Below are 25,055 nucleotides of genomic sequence, written 5' to 3'. Positions count from 1 at the left end.
AAAGAAGCAATGTGACAAAGAAACAATTATCATGGTTCTAAATGATGGATTAATGCACCTACCTCCAAACTTATTTGCTGCCATGTTGTACTTTAAACTCTAAAGAAAAAAATATATATACCTTCAAGAAGTGTATTTTTGTTTTCTGAGAACACACACATAATTTTCACTACTAAACATAGGAATAGGGCGATTTACAGTGGTATGGTAAACATAAATATGACAGGAGTAAGATTGTGCAAGGAAACACTATACAATTTATTGTTAACAGTCTAATATGGTTCTCTTCAAATATTGCTCTATTCTAGATACATGAACAAAATTAGGAAACCTTTGACCACTGTGCTTATCCCAAACACATTAAAAAAAAAAAAAATCATTTTAGTTTCTGTTCTCTATTATTCCAGCAATGTTCCTATCTCACCCCATGCGGCAAATTAGTAAATCTGCACAACTTGTGCACTGGAGTCACTCACCTTCCTGTGCAGCCATTGCAATTTTCACAATATCAGTGACATTTGGGGTCAGTTTGGCAAAAAAAGGAATGTGAACAGCTTGTCTAACCCAGCGACAGATGTTCCGTACCAGCTCTGGATCCTGTTCAAATAGGCCAGATAAATATGGAACATAATTAAAAGTAATATGAACAAAAGGTATATTAAGGAAATAGAAAACTTTGCTGTAAGTGGCTATGCTGCAATTGTGTGAAATTGCACATCAGAACTGAACAACAACTCATTAGTTAACTTATTTCAGACACATCAAACTGCAAATCCACTACAGAAAGGTTAGTCTGTGAAAAAAACTTTTTTTTTTTTTTTTCCAGAAGACAGAGATATCACAAAATATTCCCTTCCCAGAGGGAGGAAAATACCATTTTGGATGACAGAGACTATTTTACCTATTTTTTTTAAAAACTACTTTCCAGTTTTAATGACTCACTCTATGTAATGTACATTATAAACAAGCAGTATTTTCCAGTTTTAATGACTCACTCTATGTAAGGTACATTAAAAACAAGCAGTATCCTATAAAATAATGTGAACCTGAAGCATTGTCTGATTATACCTTGATCAGAACAAGAATGAATCGAGGTTGCAGGGCTATCAGAATGCAATTCAGCATTTTTGAGCTCTGAGAATATCTTGGGATGGCCCTAGTGTAAATGAAAGATCAAAATCTTCTCTGTTAAAGCCAGAAATTGAAATCTTCAAATGTTGGCTCTTCCTGATTTCCAGTCATTGCCTTCTCTTATGGAATACATCTCATGTAGACAGTAATCAACTACCCTTCCCACTGAGGACAGCACAGTGGAACCAACACCTGCATCAGGCACATACCAAGGGTCTTGTTCAATGTAACTCTTGTTTCATTTTTCTGTGGACAATTCATAATGCTCTACAACTAATGCCTTAAAATTTGCAATACTGATGCACTGTGGAATGTGGTGCATATTCTGGTTAAAAATTGAATGGTGCCATTACAAGATTGAGCACAAGTATTACCTATGGGTAGGCTAATTGGTACTGCTGCAATTATTTACATTTACTAAGTCTTTATCACTAGCTTGGATAATTAAATTTGTCATAAGTGAATAATCTTCTCCCATTTGGATATGGCAAAAATTCAGAAAGTTGCTTTGGAATGTATTAACTGAGAATGGAATGAAACTAAATGAAATTTAATTTAAAACAATCCAGGTGACACCAAGGTTGCCAGACTAGTGAACACACAGGAAATATCCCACTGTTGTTTTTCCTTTTTACACCAATGGGTAAATACAAACAAAACCCCTACAGGCTGTGTTCCTAGAAAGTACACAGTGCTTGACATGAATAGTAAAATCCTAGGACTCAGCTCTGGCATCCCAATAAAAAGGGTGATTTCCCTCCCATGCAGCTGCCATGAAATATGTATGAAACGCTGCACCGGCACTGTGAAGGTACTTGCAGCTTTGACTTTCATTTCTGTTCTGAATTTCCTTGAGGCCCAATGCAGAAATGAGAGACCCTCTAGAAGACATGAATTGTATATCCTTTATGTTAATTCTTCTCCTTAGAAGTCCTTGTGATAATGCTCAGGATGTTGGCACCACATAACTCATTATTCGATGTGCTTATAGCGCTGCCATAAAAATTCTTATTCCAACACACTAATGCCTTAAAATATATAATTATTTTAATCCACATTGAATAACTTCTTGGGAGATGTCTTTTGTAAAGACCAGTTTTCATCCTACCTAAGACAATATAACTAGTTTGTCTTTCATTATAAACAATAATTGTTGGGTTTTTTTTCTCTGAAAGTAAGTAAAGATCTTTATTTTCAATCAGTTCTACTTCTCAAGCACCAAGATTAATGCAATTAATGCAATGGGATGGTCTTCAATTTCTCCTGCTAGTGAACAGTTTAAATATCTGATTGTACAGCACATGATTAGAAAAAGCCCTTTTGAAAGGCTCATTTGTATCAACCTTGGAAAATTGCCCATTTTTGGAATCCATAAAATCACAGATAAATTAATAGGAAAATAACTCAAAAATTCAAGGAGGTAATATCTTTCATCCACTTAATATTCCAGGGGGAAAAAAAAGAATGTTTGTGAGTGAACTTTGAAAAAATGAAACAAAAGTTAAAATAATGCTTTGTGCATAGTGAGACAGTTACTGATAGAAATTGGAAACGTGACTAATTTTATACAAAAAAAAAAAAATATCAGAATTTCCATTAAATTTGTCAACTCTGAACTGAAATAGGTATTTCTGAAGGTTTTTTTCCCCCATTATGTTTTATCCAATTAATTTGCACAATAAATAAATAAATCTTGTATGAAGATAAAGCTGTCTAACTTTAAAAGATGCCATTTACCCTTGTGCCACACCCAAAAGCTGCACACATGGGATGTATCCCACTGCTTCCCTTGACAGTGTGAGTCCCACAATGGAGCTGTGCTGGAACATCCCAATGATCCATCCTTCCACCCTCCTCCTCCTCCTCTCCTCCCTCCTGCCAGAGGGATTTCTGCCATGGAGTCACTGCCTGACAATACCAGAGCTTTTGTGCTCTGCAGAAAACTAATGTTTTTGCAAAGAGGAATAATAACCTTACCTGGTTTCATTTCAGCTCAGATTTTCTTTAGATCATTAAGAGAAGTTATTTGTTAATTTATAAATTTTGTAATTCCCTACTATATTTGCACTAAGGACTTGGAAAAATGCACTCTAAGCAATCAGATGGCTGAAATCAGAAGAATTTATGTCAATGGACAGAAAATTTTCATAGGAAATTAATAAACTACCTTTTTATAATCCATGGGAAGCTCCCTGGATATGCACAACGTCTTCATAGAAACTTGCTCACCTTTAGACTAAGACCAATTTGCAGAGGTCACACAAGAACACAGTTTTGAGAAACACTAAAGTGATTAGAAATAGAGATTTCACTTCTAAATGCAATCATTGACTAAAGAAATGCAGCTCAAAACTTCAGATTTCTGAGAATATTAATTTGTCCCATTCGGCAAAGTTTTAAATTCAGGCACAAATTTAGCAAAGTGAGTAGCATGATACCAAAACCTAGTTTTGAAGAGGTTATGTACAGGCTTCATTTTGCCAAAATAATTTGACTGATTAAGGACCTCCCACCTACTTGTATTTCAGAAAGACAGGCCTTAGTTCACAAATTGCTTTTTCCAATTTTTTCTTGGATTTATAAAAGGATTCAAGTATGAGCATGTAACTTGTGAAAGAATGAATCTTAAGGCCTGTAAGTCACATTATAAAACATCCTGTCAGTGCTAATACAACACAAATCTCTTTCTTCACCCCCTCTAAGTTTATGAAAATGCCTGCAGCTTTTATCATTGATAAAGTGGTTGATGAAGCCTAGTCAAGAAATATTTTCTAAAAGGTTTGATATGTAAAATCTTACTGGCTGGAAAAACAGCTGGGCATTTGTATTCACAAAACCAACAATATGAACTAAATATTACATTATTCTGCTTAATTTAGTAGAGGATTGTACTGTTTTTGGTTCAGAGTCTGCCATGTTACTAAAAATTACCTTCTTCCATAACACATAACTGGGTTTGTTGGTTCTCTCATTAATAATAATACAGTGTGATTGTAACAGAATGTGTAGCATAATTTTGCAGTGTGTGTCAATCCAGAAGAATGAACAAACGCTCCAATGGACTGTAACATCCATTGCCAGCACACTTTGTTTATCTTCTGAATTTAAAGTTTTTTAAACAAACCCCATCTAAATAAAAGCTTGGTGAAATTATCATTGGCTAAAACATAATATTGATTCATGCACTGTACCTAAAAGAATCTGTTGGTAATTTAATTCCATATAAAGTCTCTTTTGGTATAAGCTGTACATCAGCGTGTCTTCTGTCTTCCTGTTAATCAAATAATGCTTGTTTATTCCAAAGGCACAGGGGATTTGAATGTTACAGGGGTTGTCTTTTTACTTCCCTAAGCAACAGTACAGAATCATTTTTCCTGAATATTCATTATAGCCTTGGGCTAGATGAAGCTTTTAATCCTAACTACTCATTGCCAATGGGTAGATATACCAGAGGAAAAACAACTATTCACCTTTTTTTTTCTAAATGATCACATGATAAGCTTAACTACAACCATAACTATGAGTATAAGTCCTCAGAAATTAAAGCAGCAAGTTGTCTACTGATTGAATTTGGCATCAGTAATGAGATGAATCCCCTGTCCTATCACCCCCAAGGCAGATACATCCTGCATGCTTAAAAAGCAGTGTGAAAATGCTGTGCACAGAGTAGGTCACCTCCTCTTGTGTTTCATGGAAAGAAACAAAACCATGATGAGATTACCACAGAAATGTCTGGCTGCAGATTTTTGGAAATTTTTATTGTGACCTATTTTCAGTGTTCTTTCAGGGCCCTCATTTTTGCACTATCCTGTTACTGCACAATCTTTACACTGTTTTCAGAACACCTCTCTGAGGCAGAGAATTACAATTATACCTGTTCAATGAATGGAGAGAGGAGAGTCAGATAGCCTGAGGTGCACCTCCCACAACTCACCTTGCTTTGGTGCCCAGTTCTGCTAAAATCGTTTGTGTGAGGACTTGAAAAGGTTTGTCTGGCAGAAAACTGCACTTGATTCTCTGGACTACCTTAAACCACGAGATACTTTACACATAACAACAGAAATATTTTTAATACTTGGATTTAAATAGATTTTCAGAACATTTGAATTGTGCAGAAGGTAGAATTACAACTCCTTGAGGGTAACAAATGTGTTTGTTAACTATGTAACACTCCTTGGGAAGCATGTGTGTGAGTGCATGTACATGTACATGTGTGCATATATATAGAAAGAATACAAATAGCAGTCTGAAAGATGTCATAAAAAAACCCAACCAAACCTGTTCAGAATTTTCCCCAAGAACTTCATAAGGAAGATTAACACTCAGCAGAGCACATTAGTTGATTTTATCTAATTAGTACTACAGAAAATGGACAATATCTTGCAATCTTCAGGCTGTCCCTAAATAATGGTGGTAGATCTGTTTCACTAAGAACATGACAAGGACTCACACAGTACTGGAAAGACTGAAAATCCAACCTTTCTCAGACAAAATCCTGACTTCACATATGTACGTGTATTTTACTGTTTATCCTTTACACAGCTATCTCTTCTCCTTCCTCCTATGAGGCCCAACATTGTCTTCATAAAACTGTCTCTAAACCCACACAAATTTCCACAGTACCTAAATTCAGAATTACAATCAATCACCATAGCAAGAGTCACCACTGCAGAACCTCATGGTTAATTTTACAGCTTCTCACATCCTAGAAAGGAGCAGTTTAGGGTGTGCATCTGTCCCATTTCAAACTTAATTAGAACTAACAATTTGTTTAAAGCCTGTCAAAAGAAGGGAAGAATTTCCCAGGATAGAAGATGAATAACTCTCCACTTCTCATCAGGAGTAAAAAATTCTTCCTCATTTCTCAGGAAATTTGACAGCTTTTGGTCAACATCTATTGACCGCAGCTGTCAAAAAGAAAGAAATGAAGCAGTTTAACCTAAGGCAGGAATAGCAGCTTTCACAGTTGTATGTGAAGCTATCTATATATATTAGGAAAAATTAAAAAAAACTGGCCTAAATTACATCAGAGGCTTTGGGTTAGCCTGGTCAGCTTCACAAAAATGTAGCTGCTGGTTGAGAGCTTATATCCCTCCAGCAAGAATCCATGATGTGATGTGATGTGAAACCAATGCCACACAATAAACTTTTAGAGATAATGATAGAATTCATGGCTTTTCCCCAGTCAATACTGTATTGCTTTTTGGCATAAGATCCAAAGTGTGCTAGTTTAGCCAAATAAAAAAAACCAACAAACCCCCGAATTCAAAATCTCATCAAATATCTTCTACAAAATGGTACAGAAAAATCCCATTCAGGATAAAAATTCAAAACATCCAAACATGAATAATTTCATATTTTGTTCTAGGACAATAAAAATGTTTTATCCCACTTAAGCCTACAGCTTTTATTAATTAGCTGCACTTTGAAACAAGAGGTCTTTTCAATGTGAAAAGATATTTTAGAGGTGGGGTTTTTGGAAGCATTTCTAAAAGATCAGAGATTCAGATGAGAAAAATTAAGCAAATTCCACATAGATACCATTTAACTAAACTACCATAGCAACAATGTGCATTGTGACTATTGTTCACTGATTTAATTCAAGGACATACTTATTTTCTACTCTCTTACACAATTTAAAATGCTCCTTTCTTTAAAAAAGTCTTTTGAAATAAGTCTACTGAGTAAATGAAGACATTTTATGTTGTTTTTAAAAAATGTTCTCTTTATAATTTGAACAAAAACTGTAATATTTTTAAACTGAAAAGATATCATATGACTTTTATAACTAAGCATGCCCTACTAGTGAAACAAGCACATTTTTGCTTACAAAATACTGCATATAAAGATGTAGAAGCATAGCTTGGAAAATTCACATTCATTTCCACAGACTACATTCTTTGGTTATAGACTTATCAATTAGGCAAAAACATTAACATTCAAGACCATATAAAGACTATATTTTTATCTTTAAATTTAATGGGGTGAAAAATAAGCCTTACAGAGAGTAATGACTCCCAATTCATAGATGTTTTTGCCAAAGTAAAAATCTAAGTGAGAACTGAGAGACCTGACTGAACTTTCTTTTTCCTGTGGTAAGTTATAAGAACTAAAAAACTCCTGTCACCCAGCTCCATTCCTAGACATTTGGACTTTATTAATTTAAAATAAAGCTGCAAGCAAGGTGTCAAAATTTCATCAGCTGCTCCTTCAGATCTGTCACCACAAGTTCCACTCAGGGGAGCCTAATTGAGATTCTCCTTTTCTTCCAGTGATACCAATGTGTCACTGGGCTAAATCAAGTCACTCTGGATTAGGTCCAGGTTTTGGTCATGGCTGAACAGAGAAGTCACAACTCTGAGACCCTGTCTCTACTAAAGGAGATAACAGTGGGTGTTGAGAAAAGCCAACAAGAGACTGGGGCTCCTGCTTCTCAAAGGAAGGCTCTTCTCAGAGTACTTTGAAAAATTGAAAGAATAAATTCGTGTACATAGAAAAATAAAAGCATATAATAAACCTTAAAAGACACTTAAAGGGTTTCCATAGAATCAGAATTTCAGTAATTTTTTAATTTTAGCAGATCCCTTTCTCCCTTTTTTTTCTTACTCTCCCTCAGTATCACAACAACTATTCCACCCTACATTCACTCTTCAATTATAACCTTTAAAAGACATTAAAAGCACAAGAAAAATAATCTTTGGCTGCCTCAATTTATTTAAAAAAATGGAAAATTAACTTTTTACAATGTTTGTTATCGTAGCACTCTACCGGAGCTGCACAAACGAATGATGCTTAACATACATCAAAAAACACACAAAAATAAGCCAAACAAAAAGAACCCACTGCAATGGGTTTTCACATATCTCATCTAAAAGCTGCCCATTTTAACACAGGTCAGCATCCGAACCCAAGGATACATTTATCAAAGTGCTGTGTGGGAGATTCTCTTTGGGCACTTCACTGGCAGCACGGCACTCCCACATCCCTTCTGAGATAGTGATGGAGCTCAGGACTGAAAATCCCTCAGTGGACAAGGTCAAAAATGAGCTGCAGATTTTTAAATGACCAGTACAGAGAAGTAAAAAACACATCTTTGTATTGGGAGCAAGAACAACAATAAGAGGGATGTCAAAATCCAGCACAACTGAGACTTGAAAGGTGGCTGCTGCCTTTAGTCTGCTTTGTAATTGCTCTTTTTTTTGGATTACAGAAAAGCTTTTTGTTTCCTCCCCAGCACAAAGAGGAAAACAACTGAATTTATTATGAAAACTGATTCTTCTCTCTGTATAGGTGGTTAAGCCATAAAGTTTTTTCTTCTCCTGAATGTTTGGGTTTTGTCTCACTTACTTTTAATTTTTAAATGGTATTCTAAGCAAACAGAAAAAGCATCTGTTAGAAAAATTTCTACTTTAAAAATTGACTATAAGACATTATATATTTCTTTATAGTTACCTTACATGAGAGGGAAAACTGTCCTTTGTTTCATTGCAATAGGTCTGCTAAAACTTTAGAAAATGAGTATTTACAGCTATTGATTTTAATGCAACTTTAAAGGCATTTAAGTAATCTTATTTAAATTTTCTTTGGTTTTCAGAAAAAAGATCACTAATAGTTGGTCTGAGAGTCTGATGTGCAGATTGGCAGTCCAAATAACCAAGTTATTTGTTCCAGTATCATCTGGGCTTACATATTCCAAATGAAAAATACAAAACTGCACATTTACCTTCAGTAAAATTCTTGGACACACTGACTGGAAAGATTTATTTAACAGTGCTGGTGTACATAAAGTGTTGACTGATAAAAATGCCTTTTTACCCCTGACAGAACAAAATATTTTATATTGGTTGTTTCTAGCTAGCCAAACTAATGTTGCTCATAGCACTGTAAAAAGTGGTATGCAGTATGATTAAATAATATTTCAGCTCTTTAGTTCATGCAGAGGTCACCTGCTAGAAGGCAAAAGGGCTTGATTAGGTTTACGTCATACATGAAATATTCTGAAGGGAAGCACAGAACTCCAATATGTGAAGGCTGCAGCTACAAATAGCTTTCTCTTGTGGTCAGGTAGGCAAGCTCTGTCCTTTCCTATCATAATAAGGCAGAAAATACTAAATAATTGAGGAAAGCATAAACCTTTGAAACACGGAACTCGGGAATTTAAAACCTACGCTCTGAGAAGAATTTGCCACTCAGTTTTAAAATGCTCATCAAGTGGGCATGTATTCAGATTTGGCCTACTGTACAGAGCAAGCTTCCCAGCAAAACTGCCTAACTTTCCTAGGAGCTGAGGCAAAATTTAAATAAATATGAGTCTAATCCTGAAAACTCTTGTGGAGGCAGTGAAGAGACTAATTAATATTGCTAATTAACTTTATCAAACACTGGCATAAAACTGAAATCACAGAAAGAAAAAATTATTATTCTGCACTGAGATAAACAATCTTAAAATATTTTTTTTTACCTACACAGCTATTTGTTGATGATCACTTTCCTTCCAGTGAATCCTGTTTACCAGATATCATGGTTACAAAAAACTGCAATGCCTTATAGTGCAATCACGTATCCAAAAATTCTCAGGGCATTAAAATACAATTTCAAGAACAAGTATAGGTTGCTATTTGGTTGGGGAGGGGAGGGGGGAAGGGTTGTTCTTTTGTGGGAAGCACTCACTACACTGTTTTGCTGTTAGGCTACTGAAGTGTCATTAAAACAGCCAAACAGTGCCAGGTCACTGATACTGTGACCAAACTCACCTCTGTGACATCTGTCACCCATAATGTGAATTTCAGCAGAAATGCTTCCATCATAGTAAGATTGAAAATAAGTGTAAACCCAAATTGCTTTCATGTCTTCATGATTTTCAAGGAAACAGAATCACTTCTACATTTGCTAAGGAAATACATTCTGTAGAGAATGCCTTCCTTACATAAATATAAGTCAACACACATAAATAGTGTTTAAAACCTTATTAACGGCCATAGCATGCCATTAAAAACGTTCAGCAAGTTGGTAGTGCTGTTAACATTACTGCTGAATTTATAATCCCTTTTTATTTTCCATTTTGTCTTTTGAGTAATTCAATTAGAAATCCTTCAAAGCAATAACAGTGGATTAAATGTTGTCAAACCACAATATGAAATTACAGAATAGAGTTCTGATGATGAATTTATTAAACTTTGCATTTCAATTCATTTCTCCTTGAGTGTATAAAAAGCAGAATTCTTTAGACAAAACACCAATTAACTGTCGTACCTCATTATTAAGTATTGTCTCCCTTTAAAACATGTAATATATGAGGACATAAAGGACACATGCAAGAAATCCATTTAAATCCCTACATTTAATTACACCTGAATCCTGCAGTGGTAACAGAAAAGAAATGAATTCTCATGTACTGGAAGAAGGTGAATGATGTCACCTGCCCATGAGTGACCATAAAGCCAACAAGCTTTTCCTGCTCAGATTTCCAGTGAAATAGCTCATGAATCAATTGTTACTTTGAAAGCAACTCAGCAAAAGGGTTTAGTTTATGAGGAAAGTTCTGAATAACAAAGGAATAGAAAAAGAAAAGAAAGAGCCATCTGACAACAGACAAAATTAAAAACCAATCCAAAGAGGTTGAACAACAAAACCAAATTATCATAAAGGATGATGTTGGACCACGATCAGTGTGAGACCATGAACATAAGTCCACACAACACATCCCCTGACCTGTGAAAAGTGTGCTCAAGTCTGCACTTGCTGGAGTTGAAGCAGGTAATCAGCAGCATCCCTTCTCCCTGCACACCCCAGATTCCCTCCCAGCAAAACAATGCCCAGTGCAGCACATCCCTGCACACAGAGAGTAACAGCATCACTGCCTCATCCAAGGAATCCCTGTTGCTCAGGAAATGAATTTCTTGCCTCTGTTGAGCTTTTCCCTCAGCAATTGCCCTCCTCTCCTCAATCACCCAGTGTTAGGAACTTGCTTTGAAAGAGTTTGGACTCTGAGAAGCACAACTGAAAGGGGTCATTTGGTCAAAACATGCCCCAAAACAAGAGAGGGCAGTGGCAGAATGAAGACACTGAGATCAGCTAGGATTATATTCTGAAAATCCAGCCAGTGGAAGTAGCCAGTGCAAGAGAACGAGACATCTGAATCCTGAAACCCCACCACAAACACCAACAGGAGCCTCACTCACACTGGTTTATTTTGGATTTTGGGTGGCAATGTCCACCCTGCTGCTACAGCCCACTGTAGCACCACTCTGCTGTACTTCCCATTAATTTGCTGCAGAAGAGAAGAGCGAGAACTAATACTGCCTGCAGGACTCAATGAATTATACTTAACCAGGATATTATTGTAGGCTGATAGTAGAATGTCACATGAACACAGATATAATCAAATTCTGTTTGGGGCATCATTTATTTAAAATACTTCAAGCTCCTTGCTGGCAGAGCAACAGCGAATTAGCATGCTATGCTGTGCACTTCAATTAAAAAGCAGCCTCATCTTTCCTATTTCCAAGGTACAGCAGAGCAAATCTAATTGTGCCATGCAGTCAGCTCTCATCTTCGCAGAGTAACCAGGGCTTTGGGGTTTTTTTCTTTTTGTTTTTGACAGATTTGTCGTCTTCTGAATGAGGCAATGTAGGCTTTTATGAAACTTGCCTCCTAATTGCAGGCAATAAACATAAGCACAGCCAGCAGCAGACTGCAGAAAGCACAACTGAAGGAAAATGAAAATAAAGGTAAGAAAAGAACCACAAAGCAAGTTCATTTTACATATGATCTGAATAGTTAAACCACCAAAATCTGGGTTTCAGCGCTCACAAGAAACATATGCATTCCTTCTTCAATATAAACTAAAAAATCAAATAATTTCCCAAACCTAGAGCTTAAATGCTGAGATAGGCAAAGTTTTTTTTATATTTTGGAGGTTAGAAGGTATGAGTAATAATAAGAAACAGTTATATACCAGGATGCTATTAACTTTTACAATATTTGCTTATAGCTCTAAGGCTGAGATCTTTGAATATGAGATTAGCTGCTTTTGACTTGAGACCTTGTTCACACTGATTATGTCACTCCAAGTGAATACCCGAGTCCTTGTGCTTTCTTTCATCCAGTACTCATTCCCTATTCCAGTACAAAGAGTACAATGCCTGTGGTTAGGAATTGAACGGGCTGAATGCACAGAAGCCAAGGACTCCAGGAGGGCAGTGCTGGCTGGTCCCACTCCCAGTGGGACTAACACCACCACCAGTGAGGTTGGCCACAGCTAAGCCCCAAAAACTGCAGAAATTGAGAGTACACAGCTCCACCAGACAACACATGCGTGATCTGCATCACCTTGTTGCAGAATTATTTCCCTAATGCACAATTTGAAACACTGAGCCCACAATTTGCCCCTTGCTGTATCATCTGACATGACAGAGAATAATCTTCCCCTCTCTGTAGCTACTCTTGCAGCATCTTTGTCACACCCTCTCAGGCAGTTGTAGGCTGCTCCTCCCTTCCCTCTCTGTTTTTTCACAGCCCACTAGGCCAAGGAGACCCACTGATAAATTTGAAGACGTTGGGTATCACTTGTCCTAATCAATCTTCTAATGTTTCTTGGGAAATGCACATTACAGGTCTCAGACTTGGGGTTTCATCATAGTAGGAATGCAAAGTAAACCCAGATTACTGACTCAATTTAACTATTTATTATTATCCAGGCAAAGCAGCTGGAGAGACTTGTTGACCTTTAGAGCAAAATCAAAAAGACAAACACTTAAATTTGTTGGTTTCACATGACATTAATAATTCTGAATATTCAATGCCACATTTTAGAAGGGTAAGTAAGAAAAAAAAATTAAAACATCTTTTCCAGGGAAGGACAAAAAGTGCACCACAAATACACCATCACAAGTCAGACCCTGAAATGTGAGTGCTACCAGCTCACATTCTTGAGTTACTATTTTCATAATTTTATGCTAAGATCACTACAGAAATTAGCTAGAGCAGGAAAGCAGCACTGTAATTTTTTTATACTCTGCTGTTCACTATGTTGTCTGTGTTTACTACTAAATGTTTTATACACACAGGTTATCTGATTCAAAGAAAATCTGTGCATTAGCACTGGTAAACTTAATGACAAATTCTACTACAATTTTTAATGACATCCACTTTTGCATGGTTGCAGATTGTTATGAAAGAATACAAACCTTAACTTTATTATCATTAATCAGCATTAGTAAATATAATTGACATTTTATACAGAACCAGCTTTAAGTAACTTATTGGCAGCAATACAGATACCTCTTAATATTACCCTCTGGCTAGCTACGCTCTTTGGGCGCCAGAGTGTCTGCACTAATGACTTGGAATTAAAATCAAATAAAAGCTGAGAACTGTAATTCAGTATAAAACAAATAACCATACTTAGAACCGATTTATACATATATAATTTGGATATACCAGGATCTTGCTTAATTTGAAGTTGATATAAAACAGTGGAAGCGTTTGAGACCAGACAACAAAATAGGATAAAGAAAAAAACAAATCTGATGTTCCCAGATTTCTACATTTACCCTGAAGGCACACCATAGGAATTGGAATGAGAAGAAAAAGTAGACAGTGTAATTAACCTTTCCTTTCCTTTTTTTTTTTTAAACAACAACAAGAAGGCAGAACATGTTAGACATTATAAATAGTAAAAATACGTATTTTTCTGCCATTATTCTTCATCTCAGCAATTTCTGTAGTTTCCTGAGGATTTAATGTGCTTAGGGCATGAAAGAGACCTAATCCTTGAAAAAAATTCCTATGAAGACATGGATTATGTTATCAAAAAGATTTAAGAAAACCTGCTTCACTGTACAACCAGGAAAGCTGCTCTGCCTCTCAAAGCCTCATGCTCTCACTTCCAGATATATCGAGTGGTGGTTTTTTTTCCAGAGCATATCTGAGCCCTGTCCTCCCCACACCACCTGTGTATGACCTATTTGACTTCAGCTCTGAGAAAAAAAAAAAAAAAAAACCACAACTAAAATACCAAAATACTATCTAGCACTTTTGTATCTTCTGATAGGGCCTCCAGGGGCCACTGTATGTGGAAGACCCCTGAAAGGCTACTGATAAATATATCATATTACACATATCATTACTTAATCCAGTTTATCCCCACCCTTTGATTCAATAATCTACATTTAAAATCACTATAATTTAATTTTAACCAACTCTGAGGAAGAACATCAGGATTTGGCTCTTTAAACATGGTTTGCTCTATTCATTTATTCATCTAAAGATGTTGATTTTTTTCTGAGCTCTCATTTTGAAAAGACAGTTAAGGAAACACAGGAAAATGTTTAAGCAAGAATAACATATATTAAACATTCCAAAGACTATCCATATTGTATGAGGAAGACAGAAATTTTATTATTATAAAAACATATATGTATATGTAAAGTAATCTTCTTTCTTTATAGATCTGATCTCCTCCATGGAGAGTCACAAATCCACACGATAGCCCTGAGTGCTCAGATTTTGCATTTGCTTCTCTGATTTTACAACAACTGAAAGATATGTAAAAACTCATGTAGCCAGACAGCTCCCTACTGACTACACATCTAAGCAACTTCACATGCATACATTACTCCAGCCACTGAGAGCTGGAAATAACACATACCTAAAAAAAAACAAAAACAAAAACCCCTGCTAGAAAGGAGTCTGTTTCAGTTTCTGTGTGGAGCCTCCAGGGCTCTCCCTGAGCAGACTGCACCTTCCACACTGTCCTGCCTTCTCAGGCAGGGACACACCAAACTACTGAGCTATGCTCTGCAGACTGAAGGGAGGGAATTTCTTCAAAAACTTATAAAGATGGCTAAAATGGCAATTGGTTGTTGAATGCAATTCAGGGAAAGAAAATTAATAATAACTACTACTGTTTTGCTACTGTTATCCTGGAGGGCTTTTATGATTCTTACCATTTTTAATCATAACTTCAGTAAACGACCACTGGCCATAAAAAGCATCCAGATTATTTTCATTAAAAATAATAATCTACAGCATGGACCAGATTGACATTATTTTGTTCACAGAAAACAATAAAATGGCCAGGGCACTGTGCCTGACAGTATTGCTCTGATAAAGCCACACTTGAAGTGTGTCCACTTGGAGTGTTGCACTGATTGCAGCTCCTATTGCCTCCCTAGTTTTGGAAAGTGAATGGTTTTTTAATCCACCTTCTCCCTGTCCCCAAAATATATTAAGATGGGAAATCAAACAGGCTTCATAATTCAGAAACTTTGATGGTCAAGCTCTAGAATATCTCTCCTGGTAGATTGTGAACCAAGATTTTTCAGAGACTTTCAGTTCACCATAATTTGGCGTTTTTCACAGCCAAAAAAAAAAAAAAAATCTCAAACCATGACCAAAATATGCAAAAATCTATAAACTTCAAAAGGATGTTAGTATGAGAATTAGGGTATATTTACTTTTCACGGGCAAAACAACACACATTCTCCTAACTGAAGTCATGAGATGTACTGATAAACTCTGCAACACGTTTTACATGGCAGAGACATCAGGCATGGATAATTCCAATCTCAACCCTATAAACCAACTAATCTATAGGTCACAGAATGCAGGCTCTTATATGTGGTACTACAAGAATATATGGCCTCTTCTGAGATCCTGAAATACAGTTTGGTTCATGTGCTAAAAATTGTGAAATGAAATGCATGCATATCTCATGTCCTTCAAACTCATTACTGATACATGCAGTAATTACTAGCTTGTGATTTAAGAGACATCTACAGGGCACTGAAATGGAAATCAACAAATTCTGTCTAAGTGCTCTTTTGAAATTGTTTTCATCATATTCCTTGTCAAATGCATAATGCATTTTTGTTCTCAGCAAAACTAAGCATTTTGTACACTCTCAGCTTCTTTTTTTTTTTTTTTTTCATCACTAAATATTTAAACACATTCAACCTAAGAATCTCAAGCTGGTAATCTGCTGCTTGTGTTTTGCCCCCTGAGGTGTAACTACCAATGTAGCAGTGCAGGGTTGCTGGAGAGGCATTAAAGAGATTTTGGTTACAGTCCTACCTGCCCACAGGCCAGTCCCATGCCTCTCTCCCCCATACCATGAGGACATGATAAATTCAACTCCAGAGCATCAGCACCAGCAACCTATGGAACAGGAGAAAGGACAAAATATAAAAAAATATTTCCAAGCAATGTATTCTTTCCTGTAGCATCTACTGTTCATGTTAGATAGATTTCTTCAGACATTTGGCTTATTTTCTCTTTTTTAAGAGAAAAAGCTGTGGCTATGATACCCTAGAAAAGAAGCATGTTGATCATTAGAGATAAAAACTTCAAAACTGATGTGGTTTCCAAAGATTCTTGAGGAATTAGAGTAAAAAAAACCCAAAAAACTTAAAAGATATGAGCAGAATAAAGAGTTGGTTCTGGAAAATGTTAAAAAATTAAATGTAATTACAGGGCCTAAGAGCAGCACTAAGAGCTTTGGCAGGCAGTGTTACACAGGTGTTGCTGTGCTCTGAAGAACTGTAACTCAGTAATAAACTTTTCCTTTTTGCTTTAGTGGATTCAGTCTCCAAATTTTCTGCAAGCGCCTGTACTGTGCCATAGCTTTGGTCATTAAATAAATTTGTTTCTGAAGAACAAGAGGTTAATAAAAAAGTCTAAACAAACATATTATTCATGCTAATTCCTGCTCACTGCCCTCTATTAGTTACAATTAAAAGGGGAAGGAGCCGAGCTGTCCGAGGGCAGCACACAGACACGCTCCTCTTCTTTCTGAACTGCTCTGGCCTGACACCAACATCTCTCCTGTTGCCTTCCAGTGGCTCTAACTAGGGTTTTGTTGTGCATCTGCATTCTGCTTTTGCCTATTGAGCTGAGTGCCCTTGCCTGCTGCGTGGCCATGGTTCAGCAGCTCCCGAAGGGCGGGAGCAGGGAGAAGCCATCCATCACTCCCAGGAACCCTCCTGCTCCAGCCCGGCCACGCCGCGGCTCTCGGCCTCCCTGACAAGCTGACCTTTTGGATGAATAGGTCGTCCTCCTGCTGAGACCCTGTGCTACCTTCTGGGGCTTCTGCTCTTGTGCAAGGCACATCTTTTCCCTCCTGGGCAGGATGCTGCGTGCGATTACACGTCCCTGCTCTTCAGCCCCAAACTGCTGCTGCTCTCCACAGGGCACACACCAACAACTGCTCCCAGAAAAGGTTCAGTCACACAGGCTACACATCACTGACTGCATTTAAACAACCACCTTTTTTCTAAAGGGGTAAACACAAGCACAGATTGGAAATATGTGTCTTAAAGTTGGACAGCAGTACCACTGGATTAAGAAAACAGGAGCAAATGGCACAATAAAGCCATTCATCTTAATCTGTTTAAAAGGGGCACTGCTTCTGTCAAGCACAGATTCCAAAATATGACTTCATGGTCAATTAGGGAAATACAGGCATAAATTGAAATAGTGCTGAAGATCACTAAGCTAACTACTGATAATGTTTAATTTCACTTCCCTAAGTCCCCAAAGGGACTTTTTCCCTCATAGGTTTAAAATGCTCAAAGAAAATTGAGAAGTGTCATCCCAGGAGGGCTTAGGACACCGAATAAAGCAACAATAATGTCCAAACATTCTGCCATATGAAAACACAAATTCAAAATATCTACATCTCTATCCATACATATATAAAAGCATATTTATAATTCAAACATTTAAATCTGAGCTAATGCCAGCAATTATGGTGAGGTAATTTTTTTCTTTGCTTAGATTTGTTAATACTATGCTTTTAACTTCCTCTACATACTTTATCTGGAAAATGCACTTTAATTTAAACATAACAACTCTGCATCTCATTCACATATAGACACCTTTCTGAATGAAATTAGTGCAGTCTAAGTAAGTATTTCTTATACTACTCCCTATGGACACAGGTACATAAATAGTTTTTTCCTCAAACTGAATAGAATTTTCAGGTGCATAGTCTGTTTGCATGTCTGTAAGATTGGATTTATATTATAGAAAACCTGCTGACTGTTATTATATATTTGGACTTTCTCAGCTATCATTTTTGAAAGTCTGTATTAAAACTAGAATAGCATTAAATGAGCCCTTTACACTTTAAATATTCAAGAGTTTCATATTCAAAATTTCTTCTGGTGCTGTCAAACTAGCGTGTCTCTACTCATTTTTTACCAGTTTATGTTTTTTCTGCCCTTGGAGGAGTGTGAGGCTGACTAGTCAGGTTGGTGTAGAGCAGTACTCCCAGGGCTGCTGCTTTGGGATGTAATATGGAACCCAGCAATATTCCTGTTCTGCAAACGTGGGAGGGAGTGGAACAGCAAGGGGCAAAGCTGGGCTTTGCTCCTTGAATCCCACAGCACCTGGGTTTAAGTCCCATCAGCCAGAGGAGGGAATGAACCCTGGGGCACTGGACTGGTGTTACCATCTTCTCTATTCTCTTCTGCATGACATGATTCTCCCTTGAGAGAAGGCAGAAGATGAGGCAGGAGGAGGAGCTGGTTTTGTTTCTGTGAACTCCTGGCTTGGGGCAGCTGCAGAGCACTTTGGTTTCAAATAATGGTGCCCAAATACAGTGAACTTGAACCTCTCTTGGGCACTTTTGAATCCCTCTGTGCCACTCCTGTGCCCTTTACCTGCGAGGTATGGGCTCAGAAACACCTGCTCCTACTGGATGGGTTTTTGCACGTACAAATTTATTTTCTTAGAGAAGCCATCAGGTGTAATGAAAACCTATGGAAAACAGGTGGTTGGCACACTAGCTGATAGTAGTTCTTGGTTTTTTCTTCTTCTTCTTTAACCTGTTCTTAAAAGGACTCTTAAACTGGAAGCTGGAAAAGGGGGAGGGGGCAAGTTGCTTTTCATTTTTTTTTAAGTATTGCAGTGGATTTTGGTACGTCAAGTGACACCACCAAAATAGGATTGGAAAACTGAGCTTCAGAATTCTGTACTTAATTATTTGAATATGTTTGTTTGGGTGCAGGAAATGCCAAATCCCAAAGCAATTCTGTGTCTGTAACATTGTGCAACACCTTTTAAGCCAAGTGCTCGCTGTGGGGTTTTCACATATGTTTTTCTGGTCTAAAGGCCTTTCTTATGCCCCAAAAGCCACAAGGAGGCTTTCAATGCATAGCTGGGATTCCAATTTGCTCTTGGATTCTTCCCTCCAATCTCCTCTCAGGTTCCTGTGCCAGAGGGGCTCTGACCCCCGAGTTATACAGGATCTGTTGCCTCGATAAAGGGGAATGAAATTGGCCAAATCTGTCAGGAAAGCAAAACCATCCTGAGGTTTGTTTGGCCAAAGATGGACCATGAAGATGTCTGTACTAGCAGTGGGTGTGAGTGCTGATACTTTTGGGTTGTGTGGTGCCTCTGGCCCTCAGAAGTCAGGGCAAGGCTGAAGGAAGGAGGGAAGATGCCACAGCTGCAGGTGAGGGCAATGTTGGCTGTTTCAAACAGCAGTAAAAAATTTCAGGATCCCTGGGAGTGAATTTAAAAAAATGTGAAAACACAGACTAAACAAATTATAATGGACAAGTTTTAAATTCTCATTTTCCACTTTGAATCTACTTCTTTCAAGAAATTCCTTATGCAGCTTTTGTTTTCAAGAAATTAAAAAAAAAAAAAGGGAAAGCACAATTAGGAAACCATTACCTCAGCCATTTTTGAAAGTTTAGTCCAGTCTTCCTTGTTATAGGTGCACATGATGCTGGCAATCAGAACCTGAAAAGAGCATACACACATTATTGTAACACTGTACATTACTGTGACTCTAGACATGAACTGTACAGCCTGCATATGGGAACCACCAGCTGTCTGCCAGGAGCTAGAGAGTGAACTAGAGCTTCAGACTTCACTGGGGACAAGAAACAGGGAACAAACTCATTTCTTATATCCCTGGCTTTTTAAGAAGTCTGTCCATATGAATTCTGTGTCATATGGTGGAGTGAGAACAAAGTCTGTCCTACACACAGAGCCAAGAGGGAAAGTCAGACATCCTTGCTCATGACATTTGAGGAATGAAGTTGCTATTCACTATTAATACAAATGACAGAAACATTTTGACTATTCAGAGGTAGGTAAGACATCAGTGCATGAGTTTACATTCTAATGTGGCAGTGTATGAACACAACATTCCAGCTGACTTCAGGAATCCAGGATACATCAAATCCAGGCTGGAGTCTCTCACCATGAAACTTCAGGACAGTGACAGACAGGCAGAAATATTTTGTTGTCCCAGAGGCAACAAAAGGGGGAGAGTTTTAGGATGTGGGGAAAACTGACAGGACTGGGAGAACGGCCCAGGGAACCTCCAGTTTTTGTTACCCCACAATGCACATTTTATTTCCTACTCACTAACTGGCCCCAGTTCCCCAGAACTGCTCTGTGTAATTGCCCTTCCTTCTCATTACACTGAGCACCTTTCAAGTCTGGGTTCTGCCTCTAGCTGCTGCTCCCTCTAAAATATTTCTTAAGGTTCACATTTTTAGGTAAAGTAAGGTCTAATAGGATTATCTGGGGTGTGAGAGGGTACCTAGACACACAGCTTACCTGTTGTATATAGTGCTATTTAATTACTGTTAAATGAAATGTTAAATGTTAAATGAAAGTTAACTCCTCCTCTGGTCAATGCCCAGTTCAAGTCACTGTGCTAATTTCTATTTAAGACTAAAATGAAATCATTCTTTCTGGACCCAAAGATTCAAATCCTTCAGTTGATACATTTGTGGTAAGATAAGCAGAGAAATCAGCCCAGGAGCTCCTGCATGAAGCTTCTCAGAAGGATGATGTTAGGAAGAAAAAACGTAACAGAAAACTGTATTGCAGCAGCTAAAAGGTTAAATCAGAAAAGATATCATAGAACTTAGCAGAAGTGTACCAGCTCACTCTGTGCTCAAAGGGAACACTAGCAGAGGAGAATAGAGAAGCATCTGGCCATGCTCTTGTTTATTTGGCCCTCTTACATGAAGCTTTCACATGGAAGTTTGATTGACAGGTAATGCGACATTTGATTTTAATCTTTTTGTTTTCCAAATAAGTTTTACTGCCTCATTAATACTAGGGTTGGCTTAATCTGTCACCCCCTCATTTTAACACTTCTCTTGAACTTTCCCATAATGCTGAGGGTTAATGACTCATTCACTTCAAACAAATACAGAAAAGCATGGTGTAGAAAAATTGTCCAACACACACAATTGCTGAACTTGTAAACTCCCAAATTATCTCCATAAGAAGGAAGAGGTATTTAGTATCTTCAGAAGGGAGGGAAACACACTTTGAAAAGTAAGGCAGGTATGGAGAAAACTAGACATGGTGAGCTTACATTCTATTAATTTAAAAGGACAATACCCCATATCATCATCATTATTTCCATTATTTTGCTCTGATGAGTCTCTACAATGAACCCACCCACGTGCAGGCTGCCCACCCACCCACCCACCCTTCTGGCTGCTGTCTGCAGGATGGCAGTCTGGTGAGAAGGGACCTGTTTGATGAATGCCTGCCTTGCCTGCAGGTGCCCATCTGTGCTCACCTCTGGCATAAATATAAGACCAAACTCTTCATTAAGCACACACAATCATTACTGCCCATGCTTTTATTCCCCTCCGACAGGGAAAAAGAGTCTCTCTGCTATACCATAATTTTTTAAACTGGGAAAAATCTTATATAGATATATGGGTCAAAAGTTAATGAAACAACATCTGCTCTATGTCCCAGTTAAATATTCAAGATAAACTGAGGGCTCTGGAAATAAACAGAAATCTCTTTTAAATTACTTTGATTTTTAAAAGCAAAAATAGTGACAAATCTAAGAAATTATATATGAGAAAAAATTAAAGCAACTGGAATTTATCTAGAAACCATATCTTGTCAAATTCATGCTTTTTATAAGCTAAATAAAGCAAAAAAAACAACCCAGCAGCTCAGACACTGACAACATGATAAGGATTTTCACAGTTGCAGTCACAATCCAAAGAACATCAGAAATCTGCACAATTGAGCTTTAAAACAAACCAAATTTTTCTGTGGGGGAAGTTCTGAGACAACAAGGGTGGCTGACTAGATTCATAAGTAGTTGAGTTAGGTTACATCAAGTGTTACTAATGAAACTTGAAAATTCTGCTGGGAGTGTAAAAAAGTGGAGGAACATGATCTGTGATGTTTCAAAGAGCTGCTAATTAAGACAACATGTTTATTAAATATTTATTAGTTTTAGGATTTATATTTAAAATTAAGCCCATACTTTTGGACAGAAGCAGTGGTTTACAATAACAAAAATAATTGAAAACAAAAACATTTCTGACTGTTCAGAGGAAAGCCATGATCTCAGAGGGAATAATGAAAATTTAAAAATAGTAGGGATTTTATTGTTTTATCCCCCCCAGTGTTCTCTTATAACTTGAAAATAAACTTATTTCTTAGGTGGAAGAATATCCCCCAGCACTCTGTGCTAACAGAACTGCCCTTTCTCAAGTGACTGTTCTTCCCCAAAACACCTTTACAGTCTTTTCATTTGGAATAAGTGCCCACGAAAAAGAAATAAACCCTGTCACGTGTGAACATTCAGGGAAACTATCTGTGATGCCCGAGGTTTGGATCTACTCCTAAAATCACACATGGAACTTTAAAAAGAAAATATAGACTATTATCTCCTACTACCTAAAAGAGAATAGCAAGAACAAAGTAAGAATTACAAGTGATGAACGGCAGAGGTTTTATTGGAAAGTAATAAATGAGAACATTTCAGCTCCTTAGTCTCTTGTCACTCTTTTTCAGTGCCTTCATGTACCACATTACCAAGCCTGCAAATTTAATAGCCCCAAACATTTGGTATCTCATGGAAGTCCAGCACATGGCCCAGCCCAGGTGCATCTGGAGAGCACATCCTTCCTTTTGATTCCTGAAATTCTCAGTGGCAGCCTGGCACGAGCTTAATTACAGCGTCTTGAGCCACAAGAGTGAGGCCGCACCTCGCTTCCCAGCCCACTAAAGTGGACTCCTGACAGATCTCACAATGGAGCTGCTGCTCAAGTGTAGTAAGTGGTAAATGAGGGTTGACTAAATTGCAGCTTTGTCACAGCTCGAGTGTGGCTGCCTGCAAACTGCGTGATTGAAGCGCGGTGGGACCCCGGCCCGTTCCCTGCTGCGGGTCGGATCGCGGGGCGTGCTGCTCCCTCCTCTCTCCAGCCAAGCTGCTGTTTGGCCTGTCGTGGGGATGCTGCTGTCCCCGGGGGCTCAGCAGCCCTGCAGACTGTCCCCCCGGCCGCCACTGTGACAATGCCACCGACAGGGCGAGCTGGCAATTCCTGACAAGGGACAGAGGCGCGTTGGTGACACCGCACACTGTCCTGTGCTCAGCGCCTTCCTCATCGTTCCTGGAGCAGAAACATCCAATATAAAACCTGGCTTTTTGTTGGAGGGAGGTGGGAAGGGGAGGGTATGTAATGTACCAGTTAGGACACCATTATAAAATGAATATACTGTAGCTAAAGCAGTAAAGCGTTACATTTCACGCAATTCTGTGACTAATGCATTAGTAGTTGTTCTTCTTAAAAGAACACTGACAAGGTACTTCTCATAATCCTTAAAATATTTTTTCTCCCTGTTTATAATAATCCCCTGGAAGCTTAAACTATAATATATTTCCCTTGTGAATGTTTTTCTTTTTTCTCATCCATTATCTTTATGTGGATGTCTCATGAATGCAATAGAATGAAAAGAAATAATAAGGATGAGGTATGCCACTGTGTACATTTTCAAGTGATCTTTCTTCCTAGCACACAGAATTTGCTGCAAGAAGTTTAAAAACAAAAAGAAGGAGAAAAAAAAAAAAACCAACAGGGTCTAGTTTGGGTCACATCTATTTAAAGCCAGAGAGCAGTAAAACTCTACACTGACAATTACCATTTGTCCTGCACTGCTCTGCAGGGAGTAAGGGAGCTTCAGTACACTCAGTCTGAAAAAAAAGTCTCACTGGTCTGGATTTAAATGTGAACACTGTCAATTCCTGCAAATTTAACAAAAATTCTCAACATATGAATGAAATCATAATCCTCGATCCTCATACCTGTGATAAGAATATTTATTTTGGCCACCTCACACTGACCAGAGCCTATTATCTGTTCTAAACCTACTCTGCCAGACCTCTGCATAATCACCCTGCACTTCAGGAAATCCAGCCACCATAATTTCTGCTTGCTCTTCCCTGCCTGTCCCTTCTCTTACTGCTGCACCAGACTTGAGGGCAGCTCTGCATCATGTCCATCGATGCTCTGCTTTGACACTGCTGCTGGCCACATGCACCCCTCTCTGATTCCTCAAACACTGACAAAAATCTACAGTATTTTATTTTTTAAGTGTACAGTCCTTGCAAAAATAGAAATTCTTAATATCATCTTTAAAGAATGCTCCCCTGAAAGCTGTAAAATCAAGAGGAGCTTTCAAGAAGGCTAAAGGACTGATCTGATACTTGTTTGGGAAACAGAGGTAAGGAACAGGATGATAGGCATGCAAAGAGGGGGTGCAGAGATTGAGGACTTTATTAAGAACCAGATTTCAATACCCATAGAATTACTGTTGATCAAGCTAAACTTCAAAAGGTATTTGTGTTTGGGTCAGATGGAAAGACCTCAAACTTCCTTTCAAGACACATTTTTTCCTCAAAAACAACACAGTATAGTCTTGCCTCATGACCTGTGTAGTATGAACAAACTCAAACATTTTAAATCTAAATTCCTCCTCCTTTAGTAAGAAGGAATTTAGCAGTGATGATACAATCTTTCTAGAGCAATGGCAAAAATGAGATGTTCAGTTCACCACTCACGAGCAGAAAAGGCTGCTACATCTCCACAAACACACTTCTTGGCAGCTGCATCACTGTTTCACAGCATTAAACC

The 25,055-nt window shown here is 37.9% G+C and overlaps 1 protein-coding gene across 1 annotated transcript in view; it reads right to left on the bottom strand.

Moving 5' to 3' along the window:
* The window catches only part of DPYD (dihydropyrimidine dehydrogenase), a 320,908-nt gene that overhangs the window by 85,837 nt on the left and 210,016 nt on the right, over positions 1-25,055 (bottom strand). The window contains exons 15-17 of the mRNA XM_079314282.1: positions 19,813-19,881; positions 16,207-16,290; positions 477-597 (exon numbers count right to left, since the gene is read on the bottom strand). Coding sequence (XP_079170408.1) covers positions 477-597; positions 16,207-16,290; positions 19,813-19,881 — 274 coding nt within the window. The remainder of the gene's footprint in view (positions 1-476; positions 598-16,206; positions 16,291-19,812; positions 19,882-25,055) is intronic.

This window comes from Erithacus rubecula (assembly GCF_903797595.1).
Source record: "Erithacus rubecula genome assembly, chromosome: 10".
NCBI classification, from domain to species: Eukaryota; Metazoa; Chordata; class Aves; order Passeriformes; family Muscicapidae; genus Erithacus; species Erithacus rubecula.
The sequence above is the reverse complement of the archived record's forward strand: the minus strand, read 5'-3'. Positions and strand labels throughout refer to the sequence as shown.